The following is a 20,381-nucleotide window of genomic DNA, read 5'->3' on the forward strand; positions in this document are numbered from 1 at the left end:
CACAAACCCAGGTCAAGTCCACTTTACCAGCTGTGTGATGCTGGGCTACTTGCTTAACCTCTCTGGCCTGTTTCTTTATATGTAAAATGGGGAGGGGTGAAGGAAGGGAAGAATAGTATTGATCCCAGAGTAGCAGTGTGAGAATCCAGTGTCACAGTGCATTGTTAGCACTTGCAAGGTAAGCACGTAGCCCAGATGAGCACATAGGAAGTATCTAATAAATGGTAACTCTTACCGTTTAAGAACTTACCAACTTTTAGTTTTAGGCATTAGACTTGCAGACTCATGCAAAGCTGTCTGAATGACTATTTCTGGCCTGGTGATGGCCTGGCTTGCTGCATTGCTTCACCAGATTACAGCTTAGCCTTAATTAATTTTCAGGTAATGGTCTTGCGCTGAGCAGGATGAGGCACGGAGAGCTGAGGACTCCTTATTCAGACCGTGGGCCCTCACAGGGCTGCTCCCTATCCACTAGGTCTGGAAATGCAGGGGTTAGGATGGGACTCGGCCATTTCTTCTCCACGGTGGTTGCTATTTCCAGTTCATGTTTATGAAATACATATAATTCTAAGGCTTGGTCATGGCAGCTTTCCCTTTGTGGTTGATGTACAGAGTCATATTTACACTCTTATTACAAGTTAGTATTCTGGACCCTGACTCCCCTGAGGTTTCTATGACTTGCTCCCAGGACACCCAGAGTTATAACATGGTCAATCTCGCTGAGCACGCTTTTCCAGACACGGCTTCCTTGCCCCTCATGCCAAGGGTTTGATTGCGTATGGAGGTGCTTGGAGCAGAATCCTGCTTCTCTGAAAGAATATTCTTGCTGTGGCTTAAAAACTCTCCTTTAAAACTCTGAATGCTCTGGAACCGTGTACTAGACAGCCACACTTAGAGAGTGGAGCCTGTCCCCGCGGGAGCCAATGACCCCTGGAGTATGGGCCAGCATTCTTCAGTGGTCAGGGGGATGATTATGCTAAAATGTGCCCTTCAAGTTTAGAGAAACACCGGGTTCCAACAACAGTAAGATACTCAAATAATTCACTTCTGTTATCAGCATTCTCATGTTCGTGGACTCACATTTGAAGCATCTCACTCTACTTTCTCTAGCCCAAATTTCTTCTTTGGATACCACATGCATCCTAGCCTTTGATCTGGAGAACCAAGACTCCCTCCCTGTGATTAGATATCCCTGGCAGCCAGAGGCAAATTCTTCAATTTCGTGAATGACTCAGTCTCATTGTTCTTTTTAAACCAACACTAAAATCAAGGTGGTTTTTTTCTTCATTTTAAATAACCTTATAATTCACTACATAGTTTCACAGTTAGGCATTAAAGGCCACATTGTTGGTTCTCTCTTTTCTTGCTTTTCCTCTCTTACTATTCAGCACTAATTTAAGGGATTTGGAGACTGGATACAGGGAGCTAGAAAAAATTCCTCTAGTAGGAACAGATACAAGAAAATGCGTTCCCTCTTCTGGGATTTCCTAGTGAATGGTGGGGGGTTTGCTGGTCCTGGGCTCAGTACTGCTGCGCATGAGAGTCCCAGGTCACCACATTGGGGCCATGCCCTTGGAGGTTCCTGAGATAAGGATCAGTGGGACCCTCAACTAAACAGAGGTAAGTATTGAAGGAAGGGATTTGTATAGAAAGAGGGGAGCAAAGATACTTTGTTTTAGGAAAACATAAGCCTCCAGGTATGAAGGAGTGAGTTATAAGAGACTCTATCATCTTGGAAGAAAAGCATTAGAATCCAATCCCTTGCTTAATCACAGGGTGAAGTGTGGGGGTGGGGATGAAGAGGAGTTTGAGAGACCCTACAACCTGCAGGCAAGGGTGGGCCCCCGGAGAGGGAAAGCAAGCTCTTCAGGCCTTGCAAAAAGTATATGGCAGGTGGGTCCTCAGTGGAGAAGTCTGGTTAAACCAAATGAGATTAAAAATAGAGGAAACTGCCTATTTCTGATGTGGGTCATAATCATTTATTTAATATACCTGCACTGAATACCTGGCTCAAGGACATGGTAATTAACAAAAAATTAAAATGCACCCTGAAGAGCAAGATGCCATTAGTCTTTTCTCCAATACAGTGATTATTATTATTTTAAAAGATAACCCATTGGGGGAGCCCATAGCTTTGCCAGCAAAAACGACATCCTGCCATCCTTTAAAGTATGTTACAATTTGTGGCTGTGTATACCCAGCATTTGACATGGAGTGGTGTTCTATTTCAACCCAATTTAATTATATGCTCCTTTTATATATCATAGATGGCTCACTAGCAGAATTGTTTTGCCTGGTGGAAAACTGGCCATGACTTGTCATAATGGGCTGGTTTATAGAACCACTGAAGTATAGTTACTGCCCATCATTCGGGAATTATGGCACCATAACAACCCTTTATTTACATATACTGCTGAGACAGTAAAAACAGCAAATAGATTTCTTAAATCGAGAAGGCAGAAATTTTCCCCCAGGGCACTTGGCCCTCGTTGTGGCGGTAACATATGCAAGTCTAAATAACTTTGGTGTCTGTATTTTGGCAGTGCATCATTTCGTGGACAGTTTATAACATGCTAATAATAAAATGCACTCTAAATTTGGAGTTGGGCTTCATGAACATTAGATGGTAATGCGCACGGCAGAATCTCTAAGTGATTTGCGAGGAAGGTTTAAATTTGCTAATCACACTACTGCTGAGAGACTGAAAGGGGCTGAAGTGGAAACAGTGGTTGGCCTGTTGGGAGGTGGCTAAGCCTTCAGCCAGCCAGGAGAGTACCTGACCTAGTTTACCTTAACACAGAACCTGCGTCTGGGTGAAGTCAGATTCTTTTATCTTCAGCCTCCTGGGCCTTAATCTTGGCTTTTCCTTCAAACAATAAAAACCCATTAGATATCTCCCCTCCTCTCTTTTGGTCACCCTGTTCTTTCTTTCTTCTTCCTGATGTATTTTTTGGGAAAAAAATTGTATTAGGGTAAAGCATCATGCCCTCCTCATTGTTGATCTGTCCTGAGATTTCATGTAAGTTAGCCTCTCCTAGTTTTTGACTTCCTACTCTTTTAGAGGGTTGCCACCAATTTTCAACGCACACATCTTAAAAGTATGCTCCAAAACATCTCCACTATATTTCTATTCCTTGGGTGATGGGTTTGCCCTCCCCCCGGCCCCGGCTCACCTCGCCACACCCCACCCCTACCTCCGCCACATCCTTTAGCTTCTAGTAAAGTTAGATGTCCACATTGAAAGGATTGTGCACAGACGTCATAACTCAGACTGCTACTGGTCATTCCGTAATGACATGCAGGTAACTCAAGAGGGCACATACTTTAGAGGGTCTTCTTATTCCTCCAAGCTGCTGAGGCTTGGAAAGATTTGGAGTGGGCAGGGGAGGGGGTCTGCTATGATGGCATCTCCGGGCTCCCTGTGCCTGAAGGATGCTGCAAAATGGGTTGGCGAAATTGGACACTCCTCAAATTGTCAAGCTCTGTGACTTCCCAAAGGGGATCAAGAAGCTTAGAGGCTGGCATCTTGGAGGAACGCTTCTCTCCAGGAAAGCACTTCGGTTGCTTATGCAGGCAGAGCTCGGCCCCTCCAGATGTGGTCCTCGCCAGCCGCGCTCCGCCCCTTTCTCCCGCCCCGCCCCGCCAGCCTGGCGCCCAGGGCGCAGGCGCACTCACCCCCGGAGGGCAGGCCGGCGCAGCTGCCGCCGTGCAGGCACGGGCTGCGCTCGCAGGCGTCCGGGTACAGTACGCAGCCCAGCTTCAGCTCGGTCAGGCCCACCACCTCGGCGAAGCTGCTGCGCTTGTTCTGCAGCGGCAGTTCGTTGTAATTCAGCACCACCGAGTCCAGGCAGCCCTGGAAGCCGCTCAGCACCTGCGTGACCCGCGTGTCCGTCAGGCTGCGGATGTTATCCGCCTGCACCAGCGCCCCGAAGTAGATGGTACTCTCGGCGCTCAGCGTCTGGAAGTAGAGGGGCGCCCTGCGCCGTTCCACGTAGCTGTCGTCCAGGGACAGGCTTGTGAAATTGCGGTTGAGTTCCAGGAAGACCGAGTGCCAGCTCCCGTCGTTGACCGCGCGGCCCGAGATACCCAAGATACCCGGGCCGCTGCCGCAGTCCAGCTGGAACCACAGCTTGCCGTCTGCGATCTGTGTGGGGAACGGACACCGGAGCACTTTTTAATATGCATATGGCAATATATTCTGTACACCCTGTTCCCAGCCAGCCCAGAGGCTTCACGGGAAAGCTCTGGGATAGGCTTTGCTTTTGCTCCAGTCATGAATCTGCTGTGGTTTGATTTTTAATGACTGCTCTCCTTTTTATGTGCCATGTGAATGCATGCTTCATAGTTCACAGATCTTCTAATTAGTAATAAGGGCACAGCTTCAAAACGCCATAATCATATTTAAGAATGTCCCTATTCTTTGGGTCTTCACCTTTTAAAAATTCACAGCAATACTATGTTTAGGGGTTTGTTCATTCTCTGCACCCCTCTTAGCTGTGACCACCATGTGAATGATTTCTGTCAACTCATTAAATTTATTTACAAATATTTATGAACATCTATGTGCTAAGCAGTGTGCTAGGTGTTACTGAGACCACTGTGAACAAAAAGTTAATCATCTCTGCTCTCATGGGACTTATATTTTAGTGAGGGGATGGCTTTAATCAAGTAAGCCAGAAATACATATATACTCAAGTAAGTGTGTATGATGGTTATAGGGGAGAGAAAGAGGCCAGGTAGAAATAAAAAGATTTCCTACTTCCCAGCTTCATACATATATAAGATTTAAAAAAAAAACCCTGAAAATGAACACTAGAATATTCGAAACAATTCTTTAGGACTACTCCTTATTTAGGTTAAGGTTATCTCACAAAATGCTCAAGGCTTGGCTATTTGCATAGAATGTGTGTGTGTATAGTGATATCTGGCCTTCCAGGAGGGGCTTCTGGTTAACTGTTCACACTTTGTAGATACTCCCACCCCTGGTCTGGGGTCTGCTTCTCTGACTGGACCTGTGCAGTGAGGGCATTCAAGCCCCCCCAGGAGACCATCCCGAGGAGGGCATTCAACTCCGGAAGAAAGTGTGTGCTGCTGAAAGATAGCGGCTGCTGAGAGCTGTGGAGGGTCTGGCCCTCCATGGGGACCCATGCTCAGCTGCTGCTGAGGAGACAGGCTGGCCTTTGAATCCTGTCATGCAGCCTCATCTACATTTCTCAGAAATGAAGGCGGTTTGGGTATCCAGAGAGTAAGGACCAGACCCTGAGTAGCCAACAGATTGATAGTGGGCCATAAAGGGATTCAGAACTAGAAATGGAAACAAAAGCTACTTTTCTGGCCTTTGTCTGGCCCCCAGCAAAAGGATTTTGCAGAGGCAGCATCTGAGTCAGGCAAGGGCAGCCGGCCTTCACTTAGGATCTGCTGACATTTGTCGTCCTGTCCCAAAACCTGGGTAGAGAACTCGAACTAGTGGAGAGGGGAAAGGGGAAGAGGAAGGGAAGACAGACCTTCTGGGGCACCAAGAGCTTAGGAAGTATAAATGTCAAATGAATTCATAGAAATAGACCCAGTTCTTTCTAAAATGGGTTTGACTCAGGATAGACCTCTTAGGGAGCACTGCAGCTTCGCTCTACCCCACAAACCGAGTATTTCTTCATCTGTGCTTCAGTGTGTTCCACAGAGGACTAATTCTTAGGGACTCTCCTTTCTGTCTCTCTGGCTCCCTGGATTCTCTGGCACCCTTTCTTCCTGCATATACAATTTATTTCACATAAACGTGGATGTGGAAGGCAGCGGGCTTTGTGAACCAGGTGGAGCCCTGGGAGTTTAGGAATGAGGAATCCAATTCAGGCTTTTTCATGTATCACTCAGCTCACTTAGAACTGGTTGGCCAATCTGGGTTTGGGACCCCTTATGTAGAAGGTAGAGTCAACCGCTGTGGTTTATTTTACAGGGAGACTGTATAAGAATTGTTAGCCACATCGTACACAGTACCTACATATTCTACTCTAATGAAAATGTATGAATGTAAAAAGATTGGAGAGAAATATTTATTTTCTTGACAGAGAGCTTTCATGTATAATCTATGCTGTTGGCCTTTGTTATTTTTTTGGTTCAACAAAGTGGACTGAATATTGTAAATCATACCAGAAAAGTTGCTCAGTGACAACTCCTGGATAATATCCATAGTTTTATTTCCAATGTAAGTAATAAAATGATCAAATGTGACTTCGGGGACTTCCTTCTTCTGGCACAGCCATCTGCTGTTATGCTCCGTGGCTACAAAGAGGTGTCCCAATCTATCAAGGGAAATCTGACAGGGAGGGTGCCACTCATCTAAGGTTTTGCAGACGGATGTATTCAATTAACATATTCTGTGGTCCATTCCCTCCCCATTCCAACTCCCTACCTCTCGGGATAATAATCAAATTGCAAATTCATCAGGGGAACTGATGTGGTTCTGATAATACTCACACATATGCAAGTTCTATAACTAAGGAACATAAAATTATTCCATCCTAACAATGAGCACAGTTAAATTTCCTTTTCCACTGGAAAAAAATAAATAACAGCAGACACTGCTGAAAGAACAGGAAGCCAGATGCCTACACGATCCTCTGCCTTTTGAAAACAAAAAAGATTTGTATCTTCAAAATTCTAGGAGTTTGGAATTATAAGCCTTGTTCAGATGACAAACTAGAATGCTGATGCCAAAGCTCCTTTGGAAAAAGTTAGTCTTTTGCTATTTCATAAGAATATTATGCCAGGGAGAGAAAAGAACCCTTTCATATCTGAGTCCTCTCTTACTGGAAAACCATCCTCTGATCATTCTCAGTTTTTCTGTCTTCAGAATAGGGTTTAGGCAGTTTTAAAGGACCTCTTTTAAGAGGACAAAGCTTTCTCAAGTCAGAGGCAATCTATTTTAATAGAAACCAAGGTGTGCATGAACTGCAACAAGTCTATGGCAATGATCTGAAATGATGAGCTGGGGTGGGGCAGGAAGGCAATTTGTTCGATAAAGTGCTCAATTCAGACAGTATGGCCTTAATTTTACAAAACATTTAGGTCCTCAGGGTTGCTTGAAATTAGTGCTTTAACCCTGATCTTCAGTGGTTTGGGGCTTGGAGACAAGATGTTAGAGTTATAAGAAGTCATCTTGTAGGAAAGCAGGATTTTGAGTTAAAGTGTAAATTATGGCACAAAGTCTTACTGCTTCAGATCTTTGGAGTGTGACTGTAGCAAATGCATCATAATTATAATACAGATAAGAGGGTTATTAAATATGCTTTGAGAAGGGGATTTTTTTGAAAACCTATTTTCAATGCTGCCATTGTCAATCGTTATCTGGCATACAGTAAGGGCTCAAAAAATATACTTGGAATGAATAAATGAATGAATCAATTATCATTCCAGCCCTCTGAATCTCTTCTTTTGATAAAATCTGTAGTACTCCCAATTGCTTGCCTCTCTCTTTCAGCCAGATCCAGTATTGAGTAGTTATTATTTTGGACAAGTCCCTGAGTCTCTCTGAACCTCAGTTTTCTCACAGGCAAAAGAGCAGGCACACATATCTATGCACAGAAGAGTAAGGATAAAAATACATGCATGTGAAAACACTTTGTAAACTCTTAGGCATTTTATTATTGCTATTATTACACGCAATGTTCTAAACTAACTCACTCTCAGAGACACTGTTGTACAGATCATTGAAACTCTGGAATCTTGTGGGTGCTGCCATGTGACTTTTCTGATCTGCATTGGAAAGATCTGGCAATTCCAATTTTTAAACCAAATGAGCTTTCCCTGACCATTTTCCTTTCAGTCCTGGGGTCTGGAGCTAGCCAGGTCTGAGAATCATCCAAATGAAGCCATATGTTATCAGTATCTTTCCCCCCGCCCCAAATAAAATATATGATATTTCCAGATTGACAAAAGCAAGGTTTTCTTGTGTTTCTGCTAAAATACGGGACCTGAAAGACTGACATAGGGAAAAAGTTACTTGTGCCTGGCAAATCTCTTCTGGTAATCTGACATGTTTCTTTTATAGGTTCAAGGAGGGCTGCAGAACCTATCTCAACATTTTCGTTCTTGCCAGGAAATTGAGAGTTATGGTGTGTGTCCAACCAGGTAGGAACCTTTGGTCTAGATTTCTCAGTAATGATATTCTGCACTTCTCAATTCATTGGTTGGGTCTTTAACCTTTTGTTTTCATCTTAATGGTAATTTGATTTTATTGCATTTGGGTGTTTATGGTGAGCCTGGATTCTCTTTTGGAGAAGGCAGGGTATCCATGGTAAACAGAAGAATGAGCACCTTTATTGCTGTTAAGAGACAGTGGTGCTTCTTGTCTATGAACCTTTTCACTTCTTGAGGTCTCCATGCAATTCAACTGTCTGCCCTTCACCCCATTGATTGTCATTAGTACTTTTTAGAGATTGTGCTCTAACTGGGAAAATATATAGAACCAAGAGGTACAATTTAAACAAAGCATTTCAGTGTAGTCGTTGAGCTAAAGTACAAGCCACATACTGTACCTACAGCCAGTGAAATTAAATCTTGCACGAGGCTGGAAATGTTAAGCAAACAGATTCAAATCCCCTAAGTGGATATTCCTGGCGACTGCAGGAGAGTATCTGCCATAGTTCAGTACAGCTGTGTCCTGCTTTAGGCAAACTCAATATATGAAAAGCAAACTTACAGAACAGACAGACTGGTGGCGATTTTTCACATCACAAAGGGATTAATGGAAGGGTGCCTCTGAATAACAACCTTCCCTCGTTTATTAGAATTCATTTACAGAGATCAAATTTACACAACTTTCAGGAACACGCTTCTTTCATGAAATACAATATACCTTAGGAGTTAGACCTGCCTAAAAGGTTTAATTCTTCTTCTTCTCCATCCCCAGGGATCTGCACATTTTAGCCGTTTGCCGGTGAAGCATCAAATAACAGGCTCCCTTTTAGGATCAAGCCATTCAGGTCCCATATTTTTGTTCTCCCTCAAACTTCACACGATATAAGATATTTGCTAAGAAGTATTTAGTTCATAAGGATGTCCTGGCACCACCAGCCCTGTTAGAGCCTGAAGGAGGAGAAAGGAAGGTCAGCGACACCCAAGCAGAGCCCAGGGGACCTGGTACCTCTGAATGGGCAGAGCACTTCCCCTGCACCCCACCTCTCAGGGCTGTTTAGAAAAGTGATCTATTGATCCAAGGCAGGTTGCTTTAGGGGTCAGAAAGTTATAAAAACAGGACTCAGGTTTTATTTAACTTTTTCCTTCTACCATGAATATTTGATTGGAATTCTTTGTTCCCCTAAAACTTTGCATCCAGAGTGACTCCCTTGTTTTCTTTTAAAAACATGGCTCTCTTTTCCAGAGCTGAAATTATTCTCTGAGTTGGATGAGTTAGGATAGAGATACCCCACGAAAGGAGCTGACTGTTAAAAGTCCAATTCCCTGCTGTCTCCCGCTGGCCACCAAGTTCTGCTGGCAGTACCAGAGCAGGTAAGTAAAATATGTGATGGGAAAGGCCAATGGCACTTAATGTCCTACATACTTTTCTCTCTCTAGGATTAAGACCTCAGCCACCTAATCAACTTGGATGTGGCGTATCAAACAATTAAAGGACAGAGGCTGGAAAGGCCCATCATGATCCAAGTTAAGCCTAGTGATAGAACTCTAGAAGAGAAGAAATTGCCAGCCATTTCGACTTGAACGGGCATTTCCTACAGGACCAACAGTGTTTCTGAAGGCACTTGCAGTGGGCTAGCATAGCAACTTGTTGAGAATAGCGTTAGATTAAACATGCCTCTCTCCTAGTTCTCCTTTCTTCTCCCATACCGAAAGGCTTAATCTGGTCTGCAGATGCCAGAATGCAATTTCTGATAAAATGGGTTGTGGTGTCAAGCCTGAAAGTTAGGGAGAACATGGAGATTGGGAGCATGGCGTGAGAGGGACCGAATGTGGGCCCAGGCATTGCCACTTATTTGCTGTACAAACTTGGTTAAATAACTTAACCTCTCCAAACCTCTGTTCTCTCCTTGATCAAAAAGGATGATTGCATATATTTATCATACTAACTCTACAATAAAAATCAAATGAGGTATGTAAAACTGTTAGCATTATCACTGTTATTTTCATGAAGGCACTAGAAGCTCTGGGCTGAATACAAATGCTAGACTTGCTCTAAGGAAATCTGGCTGCCTCTGGTGGGTTTCTGAGGCTGGGAATGATTTACAAACTGGGCTAGTTGGGCCGTGATAGGACATATGGAATCTTGTATGCGCCAGGTCTCCAACTTCCTCCCTGAGCAAGAACAGAAGTCGCCTTCAGGGTTCAAAAAGCATAGGCCCATGTGGTCAAAGAGGATACAGCCAATCTTTTTAAAGGACCACCCCTGCCGTGGAATTGATTAGGAAATACATTCTAATGAGCTGTTGAGTGATTACAGCTCAAAGGAGGCTGGCTCTTGAACCTACTCTAGAGAGAGAGATGCCCCAATCGCCAAAGAGCCAATTTTGAAGCTAAACGCACAGAAGGAGGTGGGGTGTTGGCACACTTCCCAGGTCTGCTGCTGTTCCCCTTTGCCCTAAAGTTGACTTCTGGTTTTCTGAACTTAAAAGAAAATGATTTCAGTCCCCAATCCCAGAGCCAAAATACTAACATGAGCCCTGACTGCAGGAAAAGATAACCCGTTTTAATTACCTTCAGAATCATGCAGGGATTTGCTCTGGTGTACATTATAATCCCATTGCTTTGCAGGGTCCTCAGACGCAGAGCTAGCTTAAAGTCCTCTTCTTTGCTGTTTTCAGAAAGCCGGTATTTGATGTAACTGTTTCCAGCAAAGCTGAGAGAAGTGTGCCCTGAGAAGACCATTACGAGAAGATAGATACGCTTTTTAACATCCCAGGGACATATGAAATCACCCAACGACTACCAAGGAAGTTGACCAAAGCCCGTGGGGAGTTAATGAAGGCATTGCGGATAAACTATTTTTGATTAAAAACTGATTCTCCATTTCAGGTCACACTCTAATGTCAAAGTGAAAAAAAAATTAACTAGTTAGAGGCCCCCAAATCTTAGCTGTCTCATGCCAAGGGCACCTTGGTAAATTCTATAACTTGAATTTCCTTAGTGTCAGTCAATTCCCACTTTCTAAAATTAGCACTATTAAAAGATACCCCTTCTTGCCCACCACCATCATTTAGACACTCAAAAACTTGTAATTCCCTGAAATAAAGGAAAGACAAAACCATATCCTAATGCCAAACAGCCAACTTCTGTCATTTGCACTAATGTTGAAAAAAGGCAGTTCATGTCTTGGACAGTCCCACTGATTTCAAGGCCTCTCTTTCTAGAAGGTTTAGTCCTACCCACATCACCCAATTCTGAGTTCATCCTCTTTTTTTAGTGCCTCCAACTTTATGTTTTAACAAGCAAAGTAATGGCTGAAAAGCTGTCTTGCTAGGGTGATAGGTGGAAAGTGTGGAAATTTAACAAATGGGTGATAACCATGGACAATCAAAAGTTTTCTAGATTGGAAGGAGAAGGGAGATGGACAGAAAGGGACATTGTTGTGAGGAAATTCGGCTCTCTGGTCACCCTACATACCCACCTTCTGTGTGCACAACTGGTGTGTTGGGGTGGAGCAGCGTGAGTATCTTTTAAATCTAAGCCTTAGATTACTTGAAAGGCACGTATGCTGGTGATCCCTTCACTTCACAGGTTGCTCTGTTCTTGAAATCAACTACGAGGGAGCGTGGGCTTCCATGTTTAAGAACAGAGCTCTCTTTGCACACACTGTATTTCTAGAGCCCAATGCTTAGCAGTTGTCTTGCACATATTAGGCACAATTATTTTTTATTCCTGCCATAATTACTTTGATAATCATCACTCAATAAATCTTTCTTGGATTCCAAAATTGATACCAGACTGTCTGATACACCAAAAAGAGGGTTCTATAGGTACCAAAAATGAATGATACTCTTTATAGAGGAAAGAAGTAGTAGAGAATATGTGAATCAAACGAGGTACTGAACTTGAGTGAAGGTCAGAAGAGGAAGATTATTTGGACTGAAACAGCACAAATACTCATTTTTTTCTTTCTTTAAGAAACAGAGGGGAACACTTCTCCTATTGGGAGCATGCAATGCAGTTAGTTATACATTTTCAGTGGGGAGTTGGCTTCCTTTGGGCTCTAGGCTGGTTTTACCTAGAGAAGGTCAACTGCACTGGCTCAGCTTTACCTTCCATTCCGCTGACCTCTGTTTTGTGGCTATGGGCTCGTGCAGCCCTCCAGGCATCAAAGGCAAGGCCACAGATACTCTGACTTCTCTGCCGAAATGACAGCCTTCTATTGTCTATAATCTCAGCCCTAATATCCATGCAACACAAATGAAAACACACGCTGTGGTCTCCCCATTGTATAAGGAGTCCACCGTCATTGTGTGTTTTCTTAGCACAGACAGCGGCTGTAATGCATCCCAAGTACATTTGAGGGTCACTGTGGTGTGTTTTGAAGGAAAATGTTGCATGCAGACAGAAATGTCTTCTGGAAGGGCTGGGGCAGGGTCATTTACTCAAGGGCATGTACTTCAACAATAGGGACTTAGACCCTTGTCATTCCACCCCACTCTGCACCTGAGCACTCTCCGAGCTTCCCTGGTGGACACTGGCAGAGAAACGGTCTCCTGCTGGCTTCGTAACCGACACACTGCATGTCCCCTGGACACGGCTTCTCCATGCAAGGATCGTTGGACCCCGGACACAGTCCTCCTGTGACAAAGGGGAACACGCATGATCAGTACAGTGGGTATCACCTTACACTCTGGGGGTCACAGTGATGGTTCCAGAACTGGGCTCTACAGGCTCCGAGCTGTGAGACAAAGAGGGTGCCTAGAATCAGGAGTGTCTGAATGGGCTTCACTTGGTGTGGGTGCCCACCAGCACCCTTGCGTCTCAAAAGCTCACTGCTACACTGAAGTAGGTCGGGTGCAAACAGTGAATGGAGCTCCTCCTTTGAGGCTAAAATATGCTGAGGTTGTGAATGGGCCATCTTCAGCTAAAACCAGATCACATTACATGGGCTCTGGGGTTTCTGCATATTGGTGGCCACTGAAATGTACCACCTAAGCTTAGATTTCTACACCCATCTCAGCCCTGAAAAACTTAGGGGTAAACTTCAGAAGATGTTAGCTGTTGTTTTCAGAGAGGCAGGGGAAGCCTTTCTGAAGGACAGTGTGAGTCAATCTAAATTGTGCAAGCAGAACTCACATTATTTCCTAATCCCTTCTGCTCCCTGCTGTTGTACTGATTAGCTGTAGGTGTGCCCTGCCGGCTATCAGAAATAGTCCAATTATCCTTAGCAAAGGAAGGCTTCCTTTCTACCTGTTCGATGTTCACAGCATAGTAAGAGGTGAGGTCAATCTCTCAGAAAGGAAATCCTGGAAACCAGATTCACTGAAGAAGGCTGAGTTCAGGACCCAAGGGAGTTAGAACTGTGGCGAGGACAAGTATGGGACCCTGGATGGCAGGGCACTTTCCCAAGGTCATGGACGGTTCAAATGTAATTAGGCCACTTTCAATCTGGCGGGAGTTTGAGTGGTAACAGGACTACAGAAAAGGAGACCCAGGGCTGGGTTAGCAGTGGCCTAAAGGGTCACCTCGTCTCTGTGAACCAGGAACATGCCAGACAATCAGCAACCTCTTTCCTTAGAAGATCTTTCCATGCTCTTTCATCCTCATTAAGCATATTGTCCCATTACACAGTCATTTCTTTGTCTAGGATAAAGCAGACATTTAATGCTAACTGCATATAAATATTTTAAGAACTGCAGTCCTTGGGAGCAATGTGAGTAGGACCAGCGAACTCAGAATTCCTGAACCCTATTTCCCTCTGGTTTAGAGCTCAGCCAGGAAAGGCACTGTTTTAGCATTGATCCTGCTGGCAAAGTCTTAGAAGATGAAAGGATTTGTAACTAAAAATTTGGAATGACCTCTAGAAATGGTGCAAAAAGACCTAAGTGTCCCAAACATATCTTCCTATTTTTGTCCCAAGAAATTCTTATTCTTGCCATGTATTTATGAGTATTTTTGGAACTTGAAACAACTGTTCAGCCACCTTATGATCTGTTTCAAGAGGCTTTTGATGACCAGTTTTTAAGTAACTTTTGGTCCATTCATTCAACAAATAATTTTTAGGTCCATTGAGGTGACAGGCCTGGGCATATAAAGATGAAAGGAAATGATCGCACGTCTCCCCCCTGCCCTTCCCGGGAATCCACAGGCAAACACAATAAGGTATAATACAATAAGGTAACTGCTTTGCTAGAGATATGTGAGTGCAATAGTGTACCAGAGTGAAACAGTGTGCGTAATGGCATAATGTGTGTGCCAGAGAAGGAACAATTGTTTTCTGGGAGAATGTCAGATGTCCTCTCAAAGGGAGAGAGCATTTTAAACTCAGGTTTAAAGCATGAGATCCTCTGAGTAACAAGCAACTGTGTTTCATGGAAAAGAAACTACCATAGCCAGTGGCTTAGCGGCACGCACGTGTTACTGTTTATTCATGGGAAGCTCATGACTCTACCATCTGACTCTGCTGTCTGCATGAGTGGCTTCGTTTCAGTTTCTGATGGCCTGTGCACTTCTCGGTTGCTCCTAACTGTGGTCAAGTTAGTATATGCTCAAAAATGCAAACTGACCCCATTGCTAATCTCAGGCACGTGGCAGAGTGCATCAGTGAATCACAAAATGTATCCCCTCAAAGGGATATAACTCTGCATTACCTGGGCATTGCTTTCCAATTAGACACAGAGAGAGTGATTTCTGTATTTAGGAAATGATACTTTCCATTCCATGGGCATGTTTTTTCCATGTCTCTAATTCAGCCAGCCTAATGATAATCCTTTCCATAAATTTCTCTTTCTGAGATACAGCTATATATACTTAATTCATAGTATTTTCTGCTCTGATGCAATAGCTACCTGGCTAAGAAAACTTGCATTATCAAAAATCTAGTTTAAAAGCCACTGTTTCAATGGAGAGAAGATGGCTAGGTAATTCCAGGCCCCATGACAGTAAAGTTATTTTCTCCTGTAGGAATTATAGTAACATGTAAAAAAAACCCAAAAAACCCCTATAAGTGTATATAGAATAAAAGCTGAACATTGCATTTCAGAATAACACAGCAATTTAATACTTCTCTCTTTTATTAGCATGTTTTGACCTCATCTTTCATCATCAGCCCTGCCTTGGTGGGCTTCTCACTTCTTTAACACCCATGTCTCTTATGTTGGGTTAAAGCCACTTAGACCAGCCACTGGAGTTTAAAGCCACATCTCCATTTCTTATTTCCTTAAGTCATAACCATAGAAGCCATATAATTAAATCCACTAAATTACTGGATTGTGTTAGATCCAGTACCCATAATGAAGACTCCATCTGGAGTAAATATAAAATATATATTAATATAAATATTAAAATACATGAATTCCAAAATTAATAATATTAATGAGATAGGCATAATAATGTATATTGCTAATCATTCTAACAGCCATTGACTTTAATAGGTTATTTTTCTTTCTTTTGCTCCTTAATAGGATTTCTTAAGGCAAAGGGGGATAGTTCTTGGTGAGCCATCTGTCTCTTGATGCTTTAAAAATCCTCCAGGGCCTCTCCTCTTGGAGTCCCAGCCCAGGGCGGGAGAGGCCCATAAACAGTCAGGCTCCAGCTGAGGCTGTCTGTTCATTCTGCTCACGTTCTGCTCTCTTGTGGCTCAAGGAAATATGAAGGCAGATTAGCGTCTGGAGGTGAGTATCAATGTAGGGTCCTCCTTAGCTGGGGACAGACGTGAGCGTGTGCACCAAATGCAGTCCATTCCAAGTAGAGAAAGACTTTCAGTCACTGAAAACAGTTTTCCCGAACAAAATACACTTCCTCAGCAATACTGTTGTTCCTTTCTCTCTATCACTTTAAGAGCATAGGCGCTTCCTGAATTACATATTGTCAGAGGGACTCAACCTTTGTGCACCAGCCCTTAGCCCATGTCTTGTGTCCCTCAACCTCAGACGTGCCCAGGTCTTGGTATGGGGGACACTCTCCTGAGGATAACAACCCTCCTTCCAACCAAAGCTGTGAATTCTCTAGCAACACAAAATCCAGTATGCTTTGAATGGGTGCTGAGGGGTTAAGTTGTTTTTAGAAATCATGTGTCTGCACCATCCCCTTTTTAGCAAGTATATACACCTACTATTGTTTAGTGTCTTAAAGACCCTCTTTCTGGTGGCAGAAAGTACCTCATCGGCTCACCAGTTAAGAGCCAACCATGTCAGCTCCCATTGGCTTCTGGGAGGAAGTTTATCTTATCAACTATCATTAAATAACCCAGATTTAATTAATTTGTGTTGCGATCAATGACAGCTTGGGGGGTGGGGGCTCCAGACCCACATGTTCTGCATCTCCAGGCCTCCATCCATTTGGTGCCAGAGTGAGCATGAAGGGAGAGGGGCCCTGAAGTAGCAAACCAACTGATGCAATCTGTTGTATGTCAGGGCTGGACAGAAAGATCAGATGTTTTTAGCAATTCTTGAAGCAGAAAGCAGGCAGAGAAAGTTCTTTCCCCATTCCTGGGTCCCCTCAGGAAGCTGGGGGAGTATAACAGGAAATGATGCTGCCAATAAATAGCAGACTTGGCTGTGGGCCTTAGGCATGCCACTTATTTACTGTGTGGCTCTGAACAAGTCACTTGACTTCTCTGGGTCTTGATTTCCTTTTCTGAAAAATGAAGACAATGATTCTTCACAGAGTTTTGATCATTAAATGGGCTAATACGTATGAAAGTAACTTGTACAGAACAAAACTTAACAGTAAAAACTAATTACTACAAGGTCTCCAAATGGGAGACATGAGCTTGACTCAGAAACATGGCAGAAACCTGAACTCAAGTGCCATCTTTTTCTTGTTGTCTTGTCCTTTTTGGGTCAAAATCATGATTTGTAAATTGATAGATGATATGAAATACCATGTGCATGGAAGTATAAGCTAAGGCCAGGAGCTTTGTGTTAATCTGCGTCCCAGGCCACATGCTGCCCCTTCACCACCTTGCCTCGGGCGGAAGTGTTCTTTCTATATAGCCTCTCTGCCAGAGACATGTGCATGCAGTGTGGCTATTCTCGAAGATGCTTTCCACCTTCTGGAGCTTTGCTCAGGTGGACATGTAGGTCGCTTTCCATGGAGCTGACGGCATGCAATTCACTTGAGCAGAAGCTTCAGAGCTTCGGAACCTGCAGGGAGGGGAAAGGTGATCTTCTTGAGGTTCTAGAAGGGTCTCGCTACTATACTGATGACTCCTCTCCTCATCTCCCCAGCATCCCCACAGCCCCCTGGATTAAGTCTATGCTGTTAGCTAATGCATCAGAATGTAGCTGTGATTATGATTGTGGCCACTTTGAGCTGACGCCACCTCTTGGTACTGCAAATCCCGTAATGAATGGTACACATACTACCTCCTGAATTCACACACTTAACCAAGATGCCACATTTTGGCAAAGGTCATGGAAGTCAATAACCATCCCTCTTAATTACTGGCCTGCATGAAGTTTTAAAACATATTCTCTTAAGGTCTCCTGGCTTTGAAGTGGTTTCCTTTGGTTCTGCCAAAAGCACAGAGTCACCTGCAGTGGGGTTTGCTGGGCTCAGCCCTATTTTCTATTGATTTTGCTAAAGGCTGAGCACAATTTCATTCAAGGCACCCTCTCTGGGGCAGTTGGGCATGAGTGGAATATATATAGGAATATCCACATGCTGAGAAGCTGGTACCACCTCCAAACCTCTCCTGGCATTTTGGGGCTCGCATACTGGAGATGAGAGATTTGCAGAGACACAGCTGTTAGGAGTGAAAAATGGAAACTTCCCAGTTTGCAGGGGAACCTGGTTAAGATTCATAGACAACACTGGAGGTTATCTGAAACCACTGGGATGGTTGGCTTTCTCCCCGAGAATGAGGCTTAAACCCCAGCCCAAGTGTAAACTCAATCTCCTATTTTTCTCTGCTTTGTAAAAAACTCAAGGCTAAGTTTGAAGTGTCGCCCTACTTCACAGAAGCCATCACCGTTTTATTTATCATGCTTATGAGAAATGCATTACCATGGCTGCCTATCACAGGCTCTGTTTACCTGTCCTACACAGTCCTGCCTCCCTCCCTACCATCCAGTCCAACTGAGCATCTTGTTGTTCACATTCCAACAGGATAGGAAGCACATAAGCCTCACTTCCTACAGTATCTCCAGCACCCTGCCCTGGCCTTGGAGTCAATGAGCAATGCAAGGGTGCCCCAAGCCCCAGGGCCTTTCTCCTCACTGCTGGCTCTGCTTACAGTGCATTCCACGCCTGGTGATGATGCAGTGGGACCAGCTTCATTGCTTCCAGTGCCTTTGCTGGACTCCTCCAAGGAGGCCTGAGGACTCTCTCTGTTATGCCCCAACTATACCACCTACAACTCTTTGTAGATCCTATTTGTTTATAGCCAGGGAGCAAAGGAACATCTGCTCTTTTTCTAGGAAAAGAGGATTCAAGGAGTCAACAACTATCTTTTGCTCTCTGTAGGGCAGATCATCTGGGAGAAATCAGCCTGGATACTGTTTGGCTCTAAAGGACAGAACTGGGTGAGTTCTGGTGCAGTGTAAGGGAAAAGATCATCTCAGGTCCGTCTTGTGAGGTTGTGAGCACCTGGCACTGGTGTGCAAACCTTGGCTGAATTACTGTGCCAGGAATACAGTAAGCAGGTGACTTTCAAATTCCTTCCAAACTAGTGCAGTGGTAGTAGGTTACAGTGGCTAAAATGGCCAGGTGTGAATCCTGGCTCAGCCATCTGCTTAGCTTGGTGACTTTGAGCAAGTCAAGTGACCTCTCCGAGTGTTAGTTTCCCTAACTTTTGAGGTCTGAGATACCCTCGGAGATGGTATTGGGTGGCTGGTAATCAGTCTGTTGGGAAAAAAAGGCGTTAGTTGAGTCATCTTACATAGCACATAGCACTGAGGTTAAGACTCACAAAAATGAAGACAACTTTCTACCCTTAAGGTGGATAAAGCAATAGGAGCCCAAGGAGCCTTTACGGAGTCAGCAGGCCACTCTCACTGGCTGCATGGCCCTGGGCAAGGCACGGAGCTGCCCCATGTACAAAATGAAGATTATCCTGCTGAAGACAGGATAGGGCTAGCTGAACTCTGCAGGTCCTTTGACCATTCAAATCCAGTTTCCATATTATGGCTTAATTATAAGAGTGACTTGAAAGTAAGAAGCTACGGGGTGGGCCTGAATCTGCACAAAGCCTGGTTGAGGAAATGCTTTTCAAACCTCATGTGTTGCCTCGGGGGCCAACTGACAAAACCTTCCAGCATTCTGGGTTTACTTGGAGAAGGACCCACAGGGGCTAGAGAACAGGACACCACCTTGAAACTCACTGGTTTCATGCAAAATGTGGAGTAAGCTCCCCTCTCTCTCCAACAAAAATCACCCTCAAATTCCTCTTCTAAAGAAATTCTGCCACGTTTGCTTTCCTCCGGCTCTTCTTGATGAACTCCTACTCATCCCTCAAGACCCAGCATGTAGTGGGGTCGCTGGTTTACAAATGTCACAGAAAGCTTTTCTCTGGCCACAGCATGGACTCTGTCCTTTCTACAACCTAGCATTTATTATAACTGCATTACTGCAAACAGGTACTTGCAAGCTGACCTCACCACAGGCTATATTTAGAATCTTCAGTATCTTGGAGATTGCTGGTGCCACAGATATTTGCTGGAATAAATTGAGTTCTCAGAGCACAGGATTAATTAGCTGGTTTAGTTTCTCCTGCAGGGTCTGCCTGTCCTGTCGTGAACCTCCTGTCACGAACTTCTTTTGAACCCTGCTGTGAATCGCTGCATGAAGGCCCTAGCACAGTTTTGGTGTATTAAACAGCTTGCCTACAAAGGGAAACTAGGTAAAGTCAGGACAGCTGGCATTCATAAATCCTGCATGTTGGTAGCATTTTCCAGAAATGTATCTCACCTAGCATGTATGCTTTGAGTTACTTTGGAGCTAATTTATATATCCAAAAGGTCAGACATCCCTGTATCTACCTGATGAAAACACCAGCAGAATTCACTGAGTACTGCAGAGTAAGTGGCTGGCACTCTCCCAGGCTGCTTGGAGGCTGTCCAAGTGTGGAGGGGGTTGGGATCTCTGGGCCTTTCTCTGATGAACTTATTTTTCAAATTGCAACCAAGAACTTTCTACAAGGGAAAAGGCCTGTCCCCAGTTTCTGAAAGGAATGTTCAACGAATGGCCTCTCTTCTGGCCATAATCCTCTGGGCCAAGTTTGTGCTGGCTAGAAAAACTCTGGG

General features: G+C 44.2%; 1 protein-coding gene across 2 annotated transcripts in view; it reads right to left on the reverse strand.

Annotated features, from left to right (window-relative positions):
• The window catches only part of FAT3 (FAT atypical cadherin 3), a 621,620-nt gene that overhangs the window by 25,974 nt on the left and 575,265 nt on the right, over nucleotides 1-20,381 (reverse strand). For both annotated transcript variants that reach the window (XM_037011586.2, XM_073215899.1), the window contains exons 21-23: nucleotides 12,640-12,774; nucleotides 10,705-10,862; nucleotides 3,676-4,144 (exon numbers count right to left, since the gene is read on the reverse strand). In XM_037011586.2, coding sequence (XP_036867481.2) covers nucleotides 3,676-4,144; nucleotides 10,705-10,862; nucleotides 12,640-12,774 — 762 coding nt within the window. The remainder of the gene's footprint in view (nucleotides 1-3,675; nucleotides 4,145-10,704; nucleotides 10,863-12,639; nucleotides 12,775-20,381) is intronic.

This window comes from Manis javanica, chromosome 11, assembly GCF_040802235.1.
Source record: "Manis javanica isolate MJ-LG chromosome 11, MJ_LKY, whole genome shotgun sequence".
Taxonomy (NCBI): domain Eukaryota; kingdom Metazoa; phylum Chordata; class Mammalia; order Pholidota; family Manidae; genus Manis; species Manis javanica.